Source organism: Centropristis striata, chromosome 7, assembly GCF_030273125.1.
Source record: "Centropristis striata isolate RG_2023a ecotype Rhode Island chromosome 7, C.striata_1.0, whole genome shotgun sequence".
Classification (NCBI taxonomy): domain Eukaryota; kingdom Metazoa; phylum Chordata; class Actinopteri; order Perciformes; family Serranidae; genus Centropristis; species Centropristis striata.
The window spans coordinates 21,881,294-21,902,731 of NC_081523.1; the positions used below are offsets into that span (position 1 = coordinate 21,881,294).

The 21,438-nt window shown below is 39.9% G+C and overlaps 1 protein-coding gene and 1 long non-coding RNA gene across 3 annotated transcripts in view; one reads left to right on the top strand and one right to left on the bottom strand.

Moving 5' to 3' along the window:
* ghra (growth hormone receptor a) overlaps positions 1 to 21,438 on the top strand; it is a 32,761-nt gene that overhangs the window by 3,119 nt on the left and 8,204 nt on the right. Inside the window, exons 2-5 of one of the 2 annotated variants that reach the window (XM_059336580.1) lie at positions 8,042 to 8,163; positions 18,717 to 18,846; positions 19,545 to 19,711; positions 20,929 to 21,107. In XM_059336580.1, the coding sequence (XP_059192563.1) occupies positions 8,046 to 8,163; positions 18,717 to 18,846; positions 19,545 to 19,711; positions 20,929 to 21,107 (594 nt within the window). In that variant the 5' untranslated portion in view covers positions 8,042 to 8,045. Of the gene's footprint in view, positions 1 to 8,038; positions 8,164 to 18,716; positions 18,847 to 19,544; positions 19,712 to 20,928; positions 21,108 to 21,438 lie in introns of those variants that run through there. The other variant, XM_059336581.1, reaches the window with a different exon arrangement.
* Positions 8,061 to 12,254, bottom strand: LOC131974322 (uncharacterized). Its single transcript, XR_009394655.1, has 3 exons — positions 11,884 to 12,254; positions 11,389 to 11,504; positions 8,061 to 8,181 (listed from the first exon to the last, which is right to left on the bottom strand). It is a non-coding gene; the product is annotated as an uncharacterized LOC131974322 (long non-coding RNA).

Below are 21,438 nucleotides of genomic sequence, written 5' to 3' on the forward strand. Positions count from 1 at the left end.
TCTTGTGTAATTATTGAGACACCCAGCAGTGGACCTTGGACGACTTTGTGTATGTGTCCTCACAAACATGAAGATTTAAAAATGATGATTATGTTGAAGTTTAATTAGTTCTGCCACAATGTTAGTGAAATATTGTTTACTGGCTGCCAAAGTCATGAAGTATAACCTTATCTTAATGAGACGGAGCGAATAAAGATGCTCCACGAGATTAATTCCAGTGCCAGGTAAATGGAAGTCATTCCAGGAAGGTTAATAATTATATAATTGTTGACATTAAGGTCTATTTTTTAAGTTTTTATTTACATTTATCTTATTTTTGCAGCAGTTTTAGTACACAATGTGATTTAAACTAAATGCAGCCATTATTGGTTCATTGGTTCAACAATCAGGAAAATCAAAATGATCAGAGTGACTTGGGTGTGGGTGTGTGTGTGTGTGTCCTGCAGCCATCTTTCTCAGGGCACCAGCACCTTTTCTAAATGATTGCCAATGTTTTAAAGCACCCCAGGCTCAAGGCTCTCAGCCTTTTCATGTGGTCATTTTCAAGGGCCTTTACAAACTGTAAAATCAAATCAGAGAGAGAGATTTAAACACAATGGCCCTCATTTATCAAACGAACGTACAGCAGACAGTGGGCGTACAGTCATTTATTCGCAAGGCTCAGCATTTATCAATTTGAATATATATATCATGAAAGACCTCAGAAGACTTGCATACTTAAACAAATAAGTTACAGTAAATAAAGCCAATAAAATTAAACCATGTTTAACATATTATACATTGTGCATATAATGTGTAACATGTGAAATAATAATAATAATTTAAAAAAATAAATAAACTATTGCTAAATAAACAATATGTTCACAGTCCGTAAATTGCTGAACATTTCATTAAAAAATAAATAAATTACCACAAGGATAATTTTCTGAACTCTATGTTCTGTAGGTTTTCATATTGACGCTTATTGAAAATCATATACACAGATACTGGTACATATTGATTCATGTTGTGAAGTGTATTATGTATGTGCTTATGTTGCTGAGGTTGTTTTCATTTTTTTTTTCCTCCTTTCCTCCCCTCACGTTGTGCTGTATTTCTGTTTCTTCATCTCTGTCTTCCTGTCCTGTTCACCTCTGTCATATTGTGTGTGTGTTTTATATGTTTTGGACGGGTTGATGGCAAATCTTGTTATACTAGTACTTGTTACCCTGTGCAATGACAATAAAGGCTTCTGATTCTGTAATTATATATCTGTAATAGGCCATTATCGTCCGGTAACATTGGTTAATTGGTTCAGCCTTTACAACCTTTGTGTGTTCATCTTTTATATTTGTGTGTTTTGTGGGAGCAAGATTCTGGTTACACCATTGGCTAGCTAACGTCGACACATTATACGTTAAGCACTTGTTCCTCTCAGAAGTTTTCCTGGTATTAAAGATGCCTTGTGACCTCACACATGCTTTATCCACCTGGGCTTAAATCCATGATTGTAGTTGATTGCCTTTGACTGAATAGTTGTCTGCTTCCCTTGAGAAATCTGACCCTGAATAGATTTTCTTAGGCTTGGCAACTAATTCACAGGCTTGTTCCAAAGTAATTAACAAGGTCATACTAAATTGATTCACATCTTCCTTTAATTCTTCTTTAGCCCTCAATTAGCCCAGTGAGGCACTTGGAACAGCAGGGCATTTGTATTGAAAGGTAGTCAAAGAAAGGGGGCTTAGGCAAGGAATAAAACACTTAATGATGACTTAGAAAGTGAACGAAAGATCAGAATTACACTAATAGGTGGCATTAGATTTACATTAATGCATTCAAAGACTTGAGGAGTCATTGGAAGGCTAGTCTTACATGCCTTTATGCTGCATGATGATTCTGAAAACTTACTGGAATAAAGGCATACATCACAAGCTGCATTTACGGCCCCGGCCTTACTTCAGAGGCCCCAACTGAGTGAAAAATTCATCAGAAATGTCTAAGAACGTTGAATAAAAACATTGTTTCACATATTCATCAGATATTCAGTTCAAATTCAGTTCAGTTCATTCTATTATGGTTTCATGAAGTGCAGACAACCTTCTCTCCGCACATATCACCTGAAACCCTTTAAAGACAACTCCTATAGAAGACCTTCCAGCCCACTAACTTGCATGTGTGGGTGCATTTTCTTTGCATTGCAACCACATTTTAGATGGACATTAATTTATATTATGCCTCATTTGCACTGCATGGTTCGACCTACTCCACTCTCTTTTGGTACCAGGTGTTTTTTCGCAATTCCCTCAATATAGTTGGGATTTCTAACTGTTAACTGCATAGCAATGCCTTGTGAAACTGCTGTGACCATCTTCAATGCAACACATTGCTTTTTGCTCCATCTGGCTCTTGCTGGATTCTTTAATTGGCAAAATAACAAAGAAGATATGTCTGCTCCATGTCAATTAAGCATGGTTTGGTTTTGCAGGCTCCTGCAAAATGATTTTAATTGCAACTGTTATTGATGGTCACTTGGCTTTTTGATATTGTGGGTTTTTACTGGATGTATCACGCATATCAGCGGTCCTCTACCATTGGCTCAGCTTGCTTGGAAACTCGACTACCTGAGTTGAGTTGTATTGCACCATGCAGTGGTAATGAGGCTTTACAGTTTTAAAATAAATAACTGATGAGTGAACATGTAAGGGTTTCCCTTGTTTTAAGGGCTTTCACGTACACTGTGCAACAACAGTGACCTTGCAGGTTTGTTGGATGTGGCGTTGCACAATTTGAGTGAAATACAGTCTTGAGTAATGAGTGAGACTGAAACCAATCAAATTTGTAGTATGACAGATTGTCCTTAATCTTATCTACTGTATATAATGTCTTATATACTGTATAACTGCAAGTCTTTAAATGCTGCATTCTATTTGGTTTCTTCCATTACACATGGGTTGTAAAGCAGTCACGTTATGACAAATGGACTCCTGAATTTATGACAGAGGTTTTCTATGGTTGCCAAAGCTTTAAATCAGTGAATAGTTGGTTGATGTGGCTCTCTGTGCAGCCTTATACTATCATCTTGAATTGGTGACCGTAGATTTCAGAGTTGTGATAGTGTACTTCATCTTTGACAGCCCAAACTGTAAAGGTGCCTTTACTCAAGGCTAATAAATGTCTTTGTTAGAATCTAATTCTCTCTGAGGGGCTTTGTCCATGTTGTTTTTACCTGCAGCGACACACTACTACTCACCTCTGCCAGCTCTTTCAGTCTGCATTACACTTCATTTCCTCTGAACTGAAGCTCTTGACTCCACTCAGTCAGCCACCATGACTGCCTGATATCACTGGAATGTTGAGACAAAGAAAGAAAAAAGCAAGAAAGTAAAAGCTGATGTTAATTATCCTAACACTACGCCACAGGCAAAACCTCCTTCTATCTTAACATGAGTGTGTGTGCACCTGTTACACACGAGTGTTTCTCACAGATCGAGGTCGACAACTCGTCGAGGGTTGTGAGTATAGAGAGGGTCCACCACAGCACGGGGGCTTAATCCCATTTAAGGGCGACCTCATTCTTCTTTGTGCATTTCTGTCTGTGCACGGATGTATGCATTTCCATAATCATGTTAATGAATGTATGCTGTCATTGTTTTCCTGCCTGCTTCCCACCTAAAGATAAACATACAGACACTTCAGATGATAATCTCTATTTTGCTTTTCAAGTTTTTCTGGATGTTAAGTAAATATCCAAGGTTGTATATTTGTTAGTTTTTATATCTCAAGTGCTTACCTTGCAGCACAGTAGGAAAAAGAGAATGTGCATATGGTGAATGCATCTGTTTGTTTCATCCATGTCTTCTTCGAAGCGTACACAACTGTGTATTACGTCACCTGCAAGTGTGAATGTCCATGCTTGTGCTTGATACAAATGAAATGTGGAACTCGTAGAACATCGCTCCACAGCACCAATAGTGGTCAAAAACTTCAGAGAAAACCTTCAAGGTCACTAAGGAAAATTCAGAAACCATTCAAAAACTGTTTTGTTCGGAACGGTCCACATCAAGAACGTTAACTATAATGATAACTATAACAATTAGAGCATCCACACTAAATCTTCACACCTTGTAAATTCAGATGGATTTAGATTGGCTGTCATTCATCAAAATGCTCTGAAATGATATTGTTCCCTAAAATACACTTTGCTTCTGCCTCTGTCAACTTTGAAGCATCAGAGCACACTTGTTTGGCAATTATTTCTTCATAAATGTTCTTTTTAAAACTTAGCTCTGCACATTTTTCCATAGGGTCATGTCCTGCAATGACCCCACCTGCAGGCAACCACTGCCCAAACAACTGAGATAAAAGAAAGCTTGTGCCACACCCCTTTCCTCACAAAATGTAACCTTTACCTCCCTGGCCACAGACACTTGGAAAAAGACAAGTATTGTCCTTCAGGTGTGAAGAGAGACGGAATGTGTGATGAAGACAGAATATCAGAGTAATCACAGTCTTTTTGCCTTTCCTTTGGAAGAACAGAGGACTAAACTTTGGCTTGCAACACAACTCTGCGTGTGTGGGCTTTTCTTTTGCAGCTATAGAAGAGACTAACACAAAGATGATGTGACCTCTCACCCCCTAACCTTTCATTCTCTTTCGCTTCACCCTCACACCATCTACTCCTCAACTCCTCCTCCCTCTCCTGACAGCTCCTTTTCTGAACAAACACAGATGATCAATAGAGATTTAAGGAAACATGGGAGAGGCATGGCGCTGGCAGTGGGGTGCCAAGTCAAGATGTGCGTGTGTGTTAGCATGTGTGGTGTGCTTATGCTGCATGCATGTGTGTATGTGTGTGCGTTTTAGGGCAGAGTTAGTGGGAGGAAGGTTGACCACAGAGGCCTTAAATGTTTACCAAGGGACCCCAGGAGGCCTGTGCTGAGCCTCCCTCTTTTCTGATTGGCTTAGGCGGCACTTCCCGCAAGTCTAAACGGCAGTAATTGGCCGAGAAAAGAAGAGGAATGGGGGAGAAACGTGCACGAGATGGAGATGAAGCACCCGCCTCGGCAGGGCTTTCACAGACGCTTTCACATGAGAGAGGGAGAGACTAATGTCAGGATTAACATGGGGCCACATGTTGGAGTGGAAGGACTGTTTGGCCCTCTTTTCTAGTATTTTGGTTACTCGACTGATTAAAGAAAGAAGAGACAATGTGGAAAGAAACTTAAACCCTCATAAAGTCAGGAAGAAAGCTGCTTAAAAGTGCTCAGCAGAGGGTTGTGTAATTAATCGTGATAATGGTACCTTAGCTTTTGATGAGGCGAGAAATGTGAGCTGTTTTTAGTCATGTTTTTAAAAGGGAGAGGGAGAAATCTGAAGAAAAACTTGGGCATGATGTCAAAAGCAGAAAATGAGCAATAATTGATTGTCAATGGAGCATTTTAGTCCAGCAAGACGAGCCCACTGCTTGACAGCTCTCTGCCATGAATTCTTGCATTGTATAACTTGGCCTTGTATGGCCTCAGACTCTTGGAATTCATCCACAAATACACACACACACACACAGACACACAGACACACACACACACACACACACACACACACACACACACACACACACACACACACACGCTTGACTGAATATTTTTATTGACGTTGAAGCACTGACCAACAAAATTGTGTCAAGGAAATGTGTTACAATGTGACAGATTTATGTTGCCATGTAGGGCACACAGGAGGTCTGCACACTGTTAGGCTGCATATAGTTTATTTATCTTCTTTTCTTTTCAGGGCAACATCTCATTCTACAAAATCTTTGTAAAGCCTGAGGAAGTAGATGAAAAATAAACTTTTTTTGCAGCCCAACTACAGTAAACGATTTTTTGTCGTTTAGATATGTTAATCAGCAGGAGTAGGACAACCATGATTCCAAAAAACTGGGATGCTATGCAAACAAAAATAAAAACATAATGCAATGATTTGCAAAACATTTGCAACATACATGTAGTTGGATTCAGTACAAAGACAATATATTTAATGTTCAAACTGGTGGACTTTTGTTAAGTGCCAAAACATGCATTCTGTTTTTACAATTTACACTGTGCCTCAACATTTTTGGGGTCTGGGTTGTGTAACAAGCAGATCCAGGAGGGGGGATGGTTACATGGGTCAACCAGACAGACAGGTGTTTGGAGTCCACTCGTTTCCCATGCAAAAGCAAAAGTCGATTGCAAGTTATGTACGGAGTTTGGTTTTTCAAACCCAGATTTTTTTCCTACAAGCTTAACTATGTAGTTTTGTTGCTACCAGTGTGTCAATATGTGTTTATTTTTATTTTTTTCAACCTTTTATTACAACCTCTGGAAGGAATGGGAACGGGTTATAATGGTTCAGAAACATAGGGATGCATTGTATTTGTGATTTGCAGAAACATACAATGCCAGCATTTATTCTTGGTACTGATTGAAGCCAGCCCATGCGCACACATGGTCACTCAACATTATGAGTACACTCTAACATGTTGAATTTCTTCTCTTAATGAATTTAATGGATGGTTTTCTGACTGTACATAGGTGCCAGTTTTCAATATGTTCCGTTATATGGGCAATCATGAACTTTGATCATGTTTTTCTTTTGCTGCTAGCTCTTGTAATGCTCTGTTCAAGCTCCACAGTCTTGAAAAGTGGCCACTTTGTTGCTCAGTAATTGTCACTTTAGACATGGAAAATAAAAATGTTGTGAAATAATCTCACAGCTTGCTATTTCTAGGCATGGCAAGCACTCTTGTCCCTGTAAGAAATAAATGTTTTGAGATGCTGTGTAACTCACTGAAGTTATACAGCTTTAAGATTCTCTGCCTGGAGAAAGTATTGGCAGTGTTGCCCTGAGAAACATAGCCTCCTCGTTTGGGGTTGCTGGCTGCCCAGCAAAGTTGTGGAGACACAGCTGTAAATAGCCAAGGGTGCGGGCAGAAAGTTTGGCCTATATTTAGAGGTTGGACTTTACTGGTAGAACTTAACTGTTTTTCTATATCACAGGTCATATACTTAGAAATTGTCTTGTAGTTGTAGGTAGATGGCCTGGTTGAGAGAGACAGTCACCAGATATCTGTGTTAAAGGTTTTGTTGGGAAATCAAGTCTAGTTTTTAGAGGGGAGTCAAGCTTTGGGGAAATGTTACTGTGTTGGTGTGGTACAAGTTTGGCAAGAAGTATTTCTAGATTTAATGTATTTTGTAACAGTTTTGGACACCAAGTTACACCTACCACAGCTTGTTAACATGGGATTGATTTGGTATGGGATATAAAAAGCTTAAAACTGCCATAATCAATATTTTTGTATTAACAATGATTTGTAAAGTGTAAAAGAAGGATTCACATTGGCGGCAAGGCAATGAACCGCAGACTCCGTAGAGTTGTTTTAGAATAACATAATAATAAATTACATAATTTTAGGAGACCAAAATTTCAAAATTCAGGGTCAAAATTATACGATGAAAAAACGCAGTGCGCTGTACCAGCGACCTGACAATAACATGGCCAGCCACGGACAAAGAATACCTTTCTTTGTTGTCTATTTTACTGTAAATGGGACCATTATTTACAAAATGAACATCCTGCTATATTGTAGAAGACTTTAAATAGGCGATTAAGACCATAAACCAATTAGGAAAATGTCTATTGAGGTAATAAAAGTGAGAAGTAGGTTCATTTTCACATTTTCAAAGAGTAAAAATGTTTCAAGGAGATTTAACAAATGACATGATTACACAGAAAACATGTTTCATACATTCAACTAACAAATGCTGCTGCAGCAGCAACCTGGCACGATAATTAATTATGCCCTGTCGCGTGTAAGGTTTCACATACACCAGCTGAAAATAAATGGCATCCACAATTTGTGCTCACAGTGCAGCAAGAAAGAAAGGGAGAATAAGAGCGAGTCAGGCAGAGAGTCATGAGGGAAGGAAGGTTTTTCACATGGGCATGTCATCATGGAGTTCAACTGGTAATTATAATCACTGTGTCTCTTTCCCTCTCTCATTCTCCCCACTGTCTCTCTCTCCAGCATCATGGCCGTCTCGTTGTCCTCCTCCAATCTCCTGCTCCTTCTCCTCATTTCCTCCTTGGATTGGCTGTCCACTCCAGGATCTGCATTTCTCATGGTTCGGGATCATGTGACGTCATTAGGTAGGTGCTTTTACTGTGCTGTTTTCAGAACAAGTAAGCAGAAGAAATTCATTGAGACAAATCATCATTCAGTTTTTCAGCTTTTTACATTCAGCTCATCAAACATTAACAAATGTGATTCAGGTTTTGCTCGCAACACGCTGTTGACACTTGTTATCACTCTTATGTCAGACATCAGTTGCAGAATGCTGTTTGCTCAGATACATGTGGAAAGGTTCACTGTTAAGCAAACGACACGCTTTCCTGGTTTGGCTTCTCAAACAGGCTAGTGATCAATAGAGCCAGGGTAAATATATGGTCGGGGCTTCTCTTGTCAAAGTCCAGGGACAGGACAAGGCAGGATGTCCAGCCAGTTAATCCAGCTGTCACTGAACCATTTGAATGAATTGGGTGAAAGAATTCTGTGGCTAAGAAAACAGGCCAAACTGAATGCTGATTAGATTTACCACTTGAAATCTCTAATGCAATAGATGGCCAAGATAGCTGTCTGTTACGGCATAATTTCCATTATTGATGCTCAGAGCATCACATACTTGTCCAAGAGTAATAGCCTTGTGATTTGGCTCTAATGGTTGAAGCCACTTCAGCTGGAATAAGGTGAAAGTTTGCAGCCTTGCAACCTTAGCCAATAAATTCTTGTTTATTTAAAGTCTACCTATGCTGGAACAGCACATGATTTAGAGAAATCCCAAGAATGGATCAATTCTGCTGTTGACTTTGTCAAAACTTATCTAAACTAAAGGAAAGAGTTGCTGTCTGGCTGTTTGGTACTGCTGTGTCTGCATTTCTGGGGGTTATTTTATGAGAGATTCCACTTCTGAAAGCTGGATTAGCTACCATTTTATATGGAAACCTTTATAATTTATAGGCCTGGTTTGCATAATGTTGTATGTGAATTTACTCCTGCTCAAGATACTGAATATTGGATTTTAGGCATATTTTCCTCGTGCAAACCCCAACTTAAAAAACTCTGTTTCTTCATCCAATAGGTGGAATATCAAGCGTTTTTTTTTGTCTTCATTATTAAACAACCACCAGTGCTGATGAAAATCTGTCTTCATTGAATTCTCCAAAGTTGTTGTTCGAATTTCATTCTGGCGGCTAGGAGTGAGAGGAGAGTGCCACGGGGTGCGCTAGCGAAACTAACTTGCTGACTAAACATTAGATGAGTCCACTACTCATACAGTTACTCTAGCTAATCTTGTGGGGTAGCCCCGAGCTATTATCTGTGGTCAAAACAGTCATACTAAAAATAACTTTATGAGTGTGTTTAACATTGTTGTAATGTAATAACATTACCGTTTGCCTGCTGGTTGGCATGGTGCGTGAATCATGATAGCACATTTAAAGCTGCATCATTTTTGAAATATCAAATTAATAAATTGGGTCACAACAGTTAGGGTAAACATATTCCTGGAACTTGGCTAAGCTTCATTAAGTTCCAGTTAAAGGAACATTGACTTTGCATGTACTTTGTGGTACTGCAAACATCTGGCAACACCATACAATAAAATTCATCACAGCAACATTTTGGCAAGCCACTGTCTCTCCGGTATATTCTTAGGTGCATCTGCTGTTTGCCATTAAGAAGCGAGCCAGGCAGCATTAGACAGAGACCTGAGGAATCTCCAAACCATCTCCGCCTGTCTGGCTGCTGCAGCACCTGTTACCAGAATGGAAAGCACGCCTGTTACCTGGAGAAACACTAGGGGAATTTTGACTGTGTGATAAGGGCTCTGATGGAGGCCTGACCCACATAGTTGCATCGGGTATACATATACATGTACTTAGCACATGTAAATGTAATTATTTTTTCCCTCCATTTGCAGTATGTCCTTTCTGTGCTGATGAACCATATGATAAAAGCATATTGTTTGTGCATGTCAACAGCTTTGGACAGTTTATTCCCTTCATTTTCTTATATGTATCATAGTGTGAAAAAAGACACTTATTCATCAGTACACATGATGAGTGACCAGTAGGAGCATGAAGCAAAAACACTATCTATCTCAGATGAATTTGGCACTTCACTTGGGCTTTTCTTTCTTCTGCTCTTCTTGCTTTTTGTGGTCCATTGTGCAATCTGCAGCTTTCTAAAATGCATTGATCAGGAAATAATGAAGTCACAGCTTCACCAGTTACTAATTCAAGATTTCAGGAAAACAAACAGCTCAGAGGACCGACATGGGACAGAAGTTTGAGAACATTGGATCAATTATAATGTGCTGTGAACATATTGTTCTTTCTGCTCTGCTGACTTTAGTGCTTTTTCAAGCAAAATAAGTCTCTTGCCAGTACTGGTACCAACACAGCCAAATGTTTTTGGTTTCACATATTTTGGTAATAAATCAACTCTTTTTTTACTGTTAGAGAGCCTGTAAAACCAGTGCCTAAAGTATCTGCAAATTGTCAGCTTTCCTATTTGGATACAGCGATCATGGTTAAAGACCATGTTGGCGTTCTGGCTAGAAATTAATGGCTGTAATTGTTTTTTGGACATGTATCGTAAATTTTTGGTTGTTGCTTTGCCTTTTGGGCATTGGATTTGGAAACAGCTGGTGTTGGGGAGCAGAGGCGGTCTGGGAAAGGTAAGTGGGTTTGTTGTTTAGTACGGTGAAGCTGTGTGAGAATCACACCTCTGAATCAGGGTGTCTAATAAAGTATTCCCACAGACAATGACAGCTCCATTTTTAAATTGACTATTTTGTCAATGAAGTCTGGTGGTGGTGGTGAAAATGGCTTCAGTTCCCCCCAGGTAAATGTACACGGGACTGTCTGACTGCAAAATAGAGCGGTGAAAATATTCTAAATATAGCTTACACTTAAAAAATATTGATTTTTTTTTCAGGTAGGTCTTTTTTAGGTGGCTAAAATACATATTGATGCTGTCCCCATCCTCAGTAGTACATTGCTTAGCTTCTGTGCCAGTACTCTTGTCTGCTTCCAAACTGGTTGTGTGCTGAGCCATCTATTATAGGTAATACAATGACTTTGGAGAACAATGTTGTAGGCCCCACCTCAGTAAATCCAAACTATCCCTTTTAAGATGGTAAGTTACATGAAAAGCACTATTTTAAACCAGATGAGGCTGCCTGCGTTGTACTGTAAAGAAATCAATCATATCACACAGAGTTTTGAGCTTCTGGTCTTTGCCCTTGAGCCTTTTGACTTTGTATTTGTTTACAAAATGGAGAAAATTTCTTTATCACTGTGTGTTGACATTACCTTTGTGATAAGCTCTCAGACAAACTGCTGATATCCAGGTGACGTTTTGACTGGTCCACCTCCTTTAATCGTTATATCGGTCTCCAACGTGTCTTCCTCGACAACCGTTAAAACATCTGTAAACACAAAGCAGCCGCTGATAGCATGAGCAAACACACACAGCCGGTGCCTTTCTCAGAACTACCACTGCATAAACTCCAATCCTGACACCTTCTTTCTGCACTTAAAATGGTCTACATTTGACCACATACCCACCAATCTTTCTCTCAGTTGTTTGCAGAAATCATTCAGTCTTGTTGAGTAGGGGGACTGCCCCAAACATTGAGCTTCTGAGGTTGTTTGAAACCATTTTGTTGTTCCACTTGGGGAAGAGCCTTCCTGAAAGTCTGAGGTTTGTACTGTCTCTGCAGCAGTTTAATGTCTGTTGTTGAGCCAGCCGCATAACAAGCCAAGAGTAAATGTTTGGAGATGCTTCCTATGTATTTAAAGGCTTACCAAAGTGATTATAGCCAGTGGTAGTCGTTTGTCTCGATCTGTCCACACATGCACTCTTTTCTTTTTCTTCTCCCAGCCAACCTTTCCTGAGCGTCTGTCCGTGTGTCTCAGGAGGACCCATAGATCGATTGTGTTGAGTGAAGCTGTGTTCTTGGCCACAAAGGTGGTAACCAGCGGTAGAAGTGCAGAGGTTTGGTCCGCCTGGCTTGTACACACAATCTACAGTTACATCTGCTTCAAAGACAAGCAGTGGGTGTGTTTGCTCTGAGCAGTGAAGTTGGGGCCTCATTTGGGAAATGGTGTCTGAAGTCAAACAGAAAGAGGATACATGAAGGGTGAAATGCTTTGTAATGGTAAGATAGCTGCAGTGAAGCCGACCCCATTTTATGCATATAGGAGACATATCCTTGAGTAAAAAAGCAAAGGTTCATGAGCAACAGGGCAGACTGAGGAGTGTATGGAAAGCCAAAGTAAAACTGGAAATGCATGACACTGCTTTTTATTATTACCATTGCCAAAAGGCTTGGTTTGTCTGTTTGTCTGTCAGTAAAATTAGAGAAAAACTGCTGGCCCAGTTTATATGAAACTTATTGGCAGGGTGTAGCATGGGCCAAAGAAGAACCCATTCAGTTTTGGAGCGCATCAAATCACTGGGCGGATATTATTTTGCATTTAGGGCTTGTGCGGGACAACACAAACCTCGTGGGTGGGTCGATTTAGCTTTGCAGCGATGAAACCTACCATTCAGAAACATAACCTGCGGGTCCCGGGTTAGCCAGCACTAACCAGAAGGAAGGAGTCAACAAATTAAATTAAAAATAAGATTTAAAACAGGTTCAGAACTGCTCTTTGAGTGCACAGTCCCACTCTGTGTTGCTAATGAAGTTTTAATTACCATCCACATGTACCCAATAAAATTTGATTCATTATCTTTTCTGAATCTCTCCAAGCATCTTCTGTAATTCGGCAAACACATAATTCACCAAAGTTCACCATACCATAGTTCTCACAGAAGTTTGAATTTGAATTTATATTCATTTTATGGGTTGTTGTTGTGGAAGTTTTTGTTGCTGTCTTCCGTAATGCAATTCTCATCTGAGCTGTTGCACCAGTCAAGGGACGCTGTTTTTCAAAAGCACAAATATCACGAAAACCAATAGGGGAAAAATAGATAGGTAAAGGCATTAGCGAAAATAAGAAAACATTTCCATGCAGGGCTTTAGAGCATGGCCCTGGCAGAGGACTGTGCTCTATGAGTACCTTTCAGTAGATTAACATATTTTTCTATGGGTACACTATTGATTAAAGCGCGTGCCCAACGCACATGGTTTCCATAATACATTAGTGAAATAAGAAATAGAAAATATATCATCGTCAGTTTTTCAGCTCTTGCTTATTACAAAAGTCTATGGGGCCATTTTGACTCACTTGAGAAACAGGGATGTCCCACCTCAGTATGAGGCCACACCGTCACCTGGTGAATTTAACATGTTGTTTCGTCTCATGTGAAAACCTCTGACACCCTGCTGAAGTGCAGAGGCGACGGAGTATAATAAGACAGAGAGAGAAAGGTGGGGAGAGAAAATGTATGCTCTCAGTACTTGCAGGTGTCCATGCTGCAAGCCCAACACCCCCGCTCATCTATATTTACTCTCACTTGGATATAATATGACATAACTAAGCCAATACTGTGGGCTGTAATGGCATTAGAGGAGATTAACATCATTAGTTGAGGCTAATAAATCGTTGAGACTAAAAAAAAAAAAGCTGACTGGTTCACTGCATGGTCAAACACACCAGATTGTTTCTGTTAAGACTTCAAAGCTATGAACACTGATGGGAATCATGAGGATCAGATGGAGCGGGAACTCGTCCCTCTGTGGTCCCAAACTTTAAGAGGGAGGACAAAGCCATAGGTCCTGTTGTGCAACTGGAAGGAAAGGCACAACGTATTCAAGGAATCGGACAATGGCACTTTGATATTCTTTGTCGGTTCTTGTTTTGAAGGTGTAAGTTCAGTGTGTGTGCGTCTTATGTGTGAAACTGCGTGTGCTTGTTGCCGTGTTATTTATACCACTTGTTTACATTCCCTTGTTTGTATCTTGTTGCAGCCTCTCACCTTTCTCCCCCTCTCTTCTGGCCCACTTCTTGCTCTTTCTGGCTCTCATGAATGCCACATGGCCTCCTGACTCAACCCTTAACCTGCACTCTTCAATTTCAAGGTTTTAATTTTCTTATCCTCCTGAAAATTAAATAAATATGCAGTCAGTGAATTTGTTAGATGAAGGAAATTCCAGATTTTCATCTTCAAATCCAATTCTCATTCTTCCCTTTTCTCATCATCCAAGACCTGATCCCTGTGGAAAACAAACAATGCTGTCTGCAGCACACAAAATAACACATCTACTGGTGTGTGTTGCAGAAAAGCTCACACGTGCATGTGCATGGGCTGTGGTGCAGGGGTATAATGTAGAACTCGGCATGTGCAGACTGACAGGCACTTTTTACTCTTAGGACAGTGTCAGTGTGTCCTGCCAATTTCTCCATCTGGTTAACAGAAACACACGCACAGACAGACTGATGCTGCTAGAGGAAGCGATGTGAATCATCTGGCACGGCCGGCAGAAGTTGCTGCTGATCAGTAGTAACAAATAAGTTGACTTAAAAGCGATGTCTGCCTATTCTGGAGACATATAGCAAAAAAAAAAAATACACGTCTGTGCTAAAGTAAGTTAAAATTAGCGCTTTATGTGATAGCTGTAGCCTAAACTTAAGCTGCTTTAGGTTATGTTTTACTCTCCCTGTTGGGGTTAAATTGAGACTTGCAGCTGCAATTTATTTTAAGTGTCTTGTAATTGTGTTTACTCTGTCAGTTGAGAGCAAGTGAAGGGACCAGGGACAACAGGTTCTACTGCTCAGCAGCTACGTGTGTGTGTTCTCTTCAAGCAAAGGGCAATTGGAATCAATTATGTGCTAATACCATGATGAAGAGACCCTCATGTCTCTCGAGTCCATGTATTTAGTTTTGATGTTTTTTTTTGTGTGTGTGTTTTTTTGCTATTTTTAACAGTATAAGTAAAAAACTGGAAAAAAAAACACTCCCTCAACCCTACTCACAAACTGTACATGTAGTTCCAAATGAATAGATGATAAGTTAAGAAGTTAATTAATTTAATGCTTTTAAAAATAACTGAATTTGTGCCAAAGTGCTTTACACTTAGCGGCAGCAATCACAAATAGCAGAACAGCAGCATTCTACGATAATTGTAGGAAATATCAGATTGGGAAATTATGACATGCAATGCGTTGCCTTTTTTCAAGGATGTAGGGAAGGGAAGTAGGATGTAATTGTATGCATTTGACTTGTGGTGTGAAAAGCACAAGAAAGTAGATCAACATACATACAAAAAGAAATATCAATAGACTTTATTTTTAGCAGTTTCATGTAGGGACTATTTTCTTCCAGGAAACTGCTCCCAGGTCTGTGGATTATTATGACTGACTAGGTAATGATTTCTGGAAATTCAAATGCATTTTGGTACTTGGGGCACCTCAAACAGAGTGCCATCTAGTTCCATTATATTTGAGAGAAGACGGACATCTCTTCGGTCAGTGATTAAATAAAACTACAGGTAAAAAAGGTTTATTTTTTATTTGGGGGTTACATGTCCCATTAAGCTTCACATACTTTGTAGTTTAAAACTCATTTTAGACCTGTTAGTAGCATGTATAAAAAGATCAGTAGCGGACCCAAAATTAAGCCCTGATGGACACCACACAGAATGATAGCTGGGGCAGATAATTATTCTCCTCCAGAGACTGTGAAATTTTAATAATAAAACCAGTTTTAACAAACTGTGACATTTTAATAGTATCTTACAGTAAAAATATGGATTTATGTCTGAAGCTGTTTTAAATTAATTAATTAAACTTTATGCTCATATTTAAATGTCAAAACATGATGTTTGGATCATATATCTTTCAGTATTTGTCTGTTCATATAATGGTATCCATTTTATTCTCAATGTCATTTCAGTTTTGCTGCCAAAAATCTAAAATCTAATTTTGCTGGTGTTGCAACTTAATCCACACATTCACTCTCTCTGACTGTTTCCATTTGTCTCTCTAACTCCTTACCTCATGTCTCTTTTTAGCAACCTTTTGAAGCGTTATTAACCTAAACACTAGCCTGAATCTGCAAATGAGCTGGAAAAGATGGTAATTCATAGCGTCATAGCCTCATTTCCATCCTGCTCCTCATGACAGTCAAGCATTTCACAATGCGGTAACTGATAAAGCCTGATCACACCTTTCTCTCCGCCTTTTTAGTGCTGTTTGCCAGCTGGTGCAAAGGCTGGGAGAAGAGTGCTTTATTTAGTCTTTTTAGTGGATTTTAAACCTTAATGGCTAAAGCTGACATCGAGGTAGATAAGTGGTTTCCTAGCTCCTCTGTATGGACTGATGAAGACAGGACGGGAAGCTAAGAGCTGTTTATCTCAGCTGCGCACACAGCCCATAAGGACCGACGGCTACATATGGACAGCCAGGATGAGCACACACACACAAACACACACAAAATTAGGTTTCTTCTTCCAGCCGAAGGCTTTCAACTGCTGATCATTTAATGTCAGCTGGCAGGTACAGGCAGGATTTAGCTTCCCATCACTAAAACTGGTTATATATTAGCATGCGTACAAAACAGGGGGTGAGGCCCTGCAACTAAATTACCAGCCTATGCATGGCAGGTAATCAACATGTAGCTGTCAAGCTTGCCCTGCAGCTTGTGAGCCAGTTACAACTTGAACAGTTTTCTTTTTTTTCTTTACAGTAATGTATAGGATCAAGCCTTGTTATATCAGAGAGAAGGAAAAGAAATATGCCAGTGTGCAAATGAGTGAAAAGAGAGACACTAAGAATCAGAATGACAATAGAACTGAGAATGAGATGAGAATGATTTTCCCTCCAGGTGTTCCTGTATGAGCTTTCACCTCTGACACACTTGAGATTCGACTACGATCCACAGCTGTGTTCAAAAATGCAAGGAAATGTTGAAAAAATGGTTGCACCATGACCTCTGCCAAGCTCTCATTCTTTAAAGAGGGGTTAACTTTCAAAACGGTGTGAATTTAACAGCAGCAAGATGGCATTGTCTCATTATTCAAATGATTATATATGAAAAATTCAAAGCAGCTGCAAGGAACTTTAATTTGTCTGAGGACAAAAAGCGAGTGATTCCATGAGCACCAGACTTCATGCCTCCCATCCCTCCAGCGGGCCTAGCCCAGCAACCTTGAGACATATTTCATCCCAAAAACATGCATTTCCAAGTGTTTTTTACTTTTTATGCAATGTGTCCTGCTGCAGTTCTAAGCTCTCCTTTGCATCCAGTGCTGGCAGAAAGCTCTTTGATGGTGGCAGCTGGAATTTGTTGGATGGGGGAGGGAGGCCGAGTTGAAATAGCAAAGCTCTGGGAACCACGACAGTGTGCAGAAGATGAAGGGAGGGAAGGTGGGGAAAGGGGGAGGGGGGGTTGAAAGCTAGAGGCACAACGGCGTAGGAATGCAGTGAATTATTAGGTTGCACTGGCACCAAATAGAAAGTCAGCAAAGTAATCAAAGTAGTGTTGCATATTCTGTGTGAATAAATGATGAACATTTGCAGTCTGGCTTGGGTTGGGCTTGTTTGTTAGGGTGTTTTGTTGTGGTGTCTGTGAGTAATGTTAAGTAGAGATGCAATCTGGCCAGTTGTGTGTATGATTGCAATTGCTGCATGCATGCAGATACCGGTAGTGTAGTATTTCATCTTTTTAAGTAAGATTTAGCAGCATTCAGTCTACATGAAGGTAATTATTGTTTATGAAGTCAGAAGCCTATCCTGTGACAGTGCCCTGCTGCATTTGCACAGTATTGCTGTAGTCTGTCTTTAATTCCTTGCCTTGTGTTGTGAAGCATGTTTATGTTCTGGGCTTGGTGTGTGATTTATGCTGCAGCCAGCACTGGAGGAGAGCAGGGTAGAGCAGAAATCAATGATACCTTCAGCTGCTTATTTATGGTTGCACCAAACCCCGGGACTCTCAGCTGGATGAGAAACTGGCCTCCGACCGGAGAGGGAGGCGGCGGCGGCGGCGGGGTGGGGGTCGGTGATGAGGAGTGACAGGGTGCCGAGGGAGAGGTGGAAAAGGCTGTGTCAGGGCCTGAGGGTGGGGCAGAGGAGAAATGAATGTGCGCAGATAGATCTAAAGGTTATAAAGGCAGAGCGACTGATGCAAAGTCACTCTTTCAAGAAGTTATTTTCCTACACATTTATAGGGAGCAGAAATCAATTTTAGGATAAGATGCAGACAGCAAGTCAGCCTTATCTCCCTCAAGCATAGTGTTATCCCTGCAGCACATTACACAGCTTTCATCTGGGTTGTGCGGGGTTTTTTCCCCTTGTGGCAGCTGGCTGCTACAGGAAGATCTTAACCTCTATCATGGAAAATATGTGACATTCATGCAATTTAAGGTGTTTATCCAAGTATGTTAAAAAGAAATGTGGCAGCTTACCTACATGTCGGTAGAATACTTTGAATTTCATGTTGTGATAGACAATTTGAGGTTTTGTTTAGCGTTATTATTGTACATTTTGTGTACTTTTGAGTCTTGCCTTAAGGTTTAGATTGAATCCCAGCCAGCTTACTTGTATCTCCAATTAAAAGTTGACTGCTCTCATGGTGTGGATAGATGTCTAGGGTTTTACCAGTATTGTTGCATTGATGGATCTAAAACTCCATAGCGTTGACAGACATCAATAAAGGTGATGGCTCATCCTTTCTTTGTCTTGCTGTCTTTCAGCTCCCCTTGAACCTCATATCACAGAGTGCGTATCGAGGGACCAGGAGACATTCCGATGTTGGTGGAGTCCAGGCAGCTTCCACAACCTGTCCTCCCCTGGATCACTCAGAGTCTTCTACCTTAAGAAAGAGTGAGTGCAAGGATAACATTTTTAAGTTCCTTATTTTTTCTTATGTTGGAGCGGATGAAAAAAGTTCACCATGGCAGGTGATTTTTTTTTTTAAAGGATCGTCTATTATGTGTTGATTTAATACTGATTTTGACCAAACCAGACAAGGTGCACCACCACCCTATGTTCTAAATAGGACTTAATAGCATTGTATAAAAACAACAATGCTGTCATGAATTTCTGCTGGCATGAAATGTATTCTAATTGGTGCTAAACTTCCATTAGCATAAAATACTGACATTTACTGTAACATTAGGCATGGTAATGGGGACACTTTACACTATAAGTGGGATATTTCACCTATATTTTTAAAAGCCCTGTATGGCAGTGATGTTTTTTCACCTGCCAAAACTTTTTTCCCCCCGTTTTCACAGATAAAAATATAGATAACTTCAAGAACTGTCCTTCCTAATTTGTTTTTTCACCTGGAGAAACTTGCTTCCCCACCTGTTTCTGTTAAGGTAGAGGTAATGGCAATGATTATTCCAGCAAATCCTTTTATTTTACCTGTTCTTGAGTCGTAAAAACACAGGAGAGAAAGCAATTTAGATCAAACTTGGAAAATGGATAACCAGATTTTTTTTCTCACAGTCATCAGTTTCAAAGTTTCTTCCTTTGCTTATTCTTCTCTTTCTTCCATTGTTGTTTCACTCCTTTAGGTCACCTGCCAGTGAGTGGAAAGAGTGTCCGGAGTATGTTCATTCAAACAGGGAGTGCTTCTTCGATGTAAACCACACATCTATTTGGGTCCCCTACTGCATGCAGCTCCGCAGCCACAACAGCACCTTTTACAACGGCGATTACTGTTTCACTGTGGAGAATATCGGTTAGTTAGTTAACATTTCTACATATATGCAGATTTTTGCAATATGTCCAGTGACTTCGGGGGATTTTTACAATGCATTGTTAGTGGAATCAATATTGTGAAATATGTTCAAGTATAATTTCTTTCCTCCACATGTAGAGATAGCTGTGCTGATAATGTGACAGATTGCTGGGTAAATTATTCAAACAGAGAGAATCATATACTGTGAGACAGCAGAAAATGGGGGTTGCTAGTGTAATAGATCACCTGCAAAGACCGTTTCTAAGAAATGGTACTTGCTGCTGCCTGCATATCATCTAAACCAGCAAATATCATATGCATTTATCTGACAGTCTTTATGTGTAGTTTATGTAGTCTGTATCTGTACACAATGCTGATAAATACTGCATTATCACATGGCAATGTCATATGTTTGCTGACAACTCTTCCATGGAGAAATATTTGTTTTTTGGCTCTCCTCATGTGTGCTAATTGATTATCAGCATGTTTTTATAGATAACATTTGTTTTCCACTGCAACCACAGCAGGGTGTAAAGTAGAGAAGCTATTGATGGATGGTTAGATAGTATACCAGCAGCAACCTATTAGATTTCCAGGAAATTTGCTGCTATTATTCATAGTCCTTATATAATCAATATTATTGTTTACGGTGACTCTCCTGACCAGTGCCACCATCAGGCCAAAGGTTCTACTTGTAACCAAGAAATATCATTCAGGTCAAGATGTGAAGCCTTTACACAAAATATCTTGTAATGTAATAGGTTAATCGCCATGCAATCTCAGGAATACACCCTTTTAATTTTAGTGACTTTGTGAGCTTAACAAACAAGCTCATTTAATCAAACACTGTAGTACTGTGGAGCGCAAACAGTTTAACCTCTGTTTTTTACAATTGTATTTTATTTAATGTTAGTTTTTGTTTTATTTATTTGAAACCCCTGATAACCATTCATATTTGTATGTACTTTATTTTATTTTATTTATTTGTTTTTTTTATTTGTTTATATCAGAAGTGATGTGTAATTTGCTGTAGCTCTGCAAGTTTTTACACAGCACATCATACAAAGTACATAACTCCACTATATAATGAGTATTAAATACTAAAATAGATTGACTTCAAGAACATATACATCCATTAATTTACAATGTTCATAACCATGATATAAATTATTCTAAATATTTATATTCTGTTGAAACTGAACTTTTTCCCTTTGCAGTACGTCCTGATCCACCAGTGTCTCTAAACTGGACAATGCTGAACATAAGTCCCTCCGGGCTAAGTTATGATGTCATGGTCAACTGGGAGCCCCCACCCTCTGCAGACGTCAGGGCGGGCTGGATGCGCATTGAGTACGAGATCCAGTACAGAGAGCGAAATACCACAACCTGGGAGGCAGTAAGTCGCCTCTAGTTTACTTGCTCCTAAATTTTCTCTCTTTTCCTCCTCCACACACACACACACACACACAGTTGCATGTCTTGACACATGTAAACACACACCTTAAAACTTTACAAAAGGCCTCTGTGCACGTGCACAAGCTGACACAAATGCAAACTCTCATGCACCCTCTTTAGAGTAAATTGTAGGTAGGTCATACAGACACAGTGTCGTGTTTCCTTTCCCTTCCCCCCTCTCTGAACTCTTGTTGCTAAAATGTAGTGTAGCTTTGTTGGCAAGGCAGTGGAAGTCAGAGCAAGGCCCTCTGGGAAAACACAGCCTCTCTGAA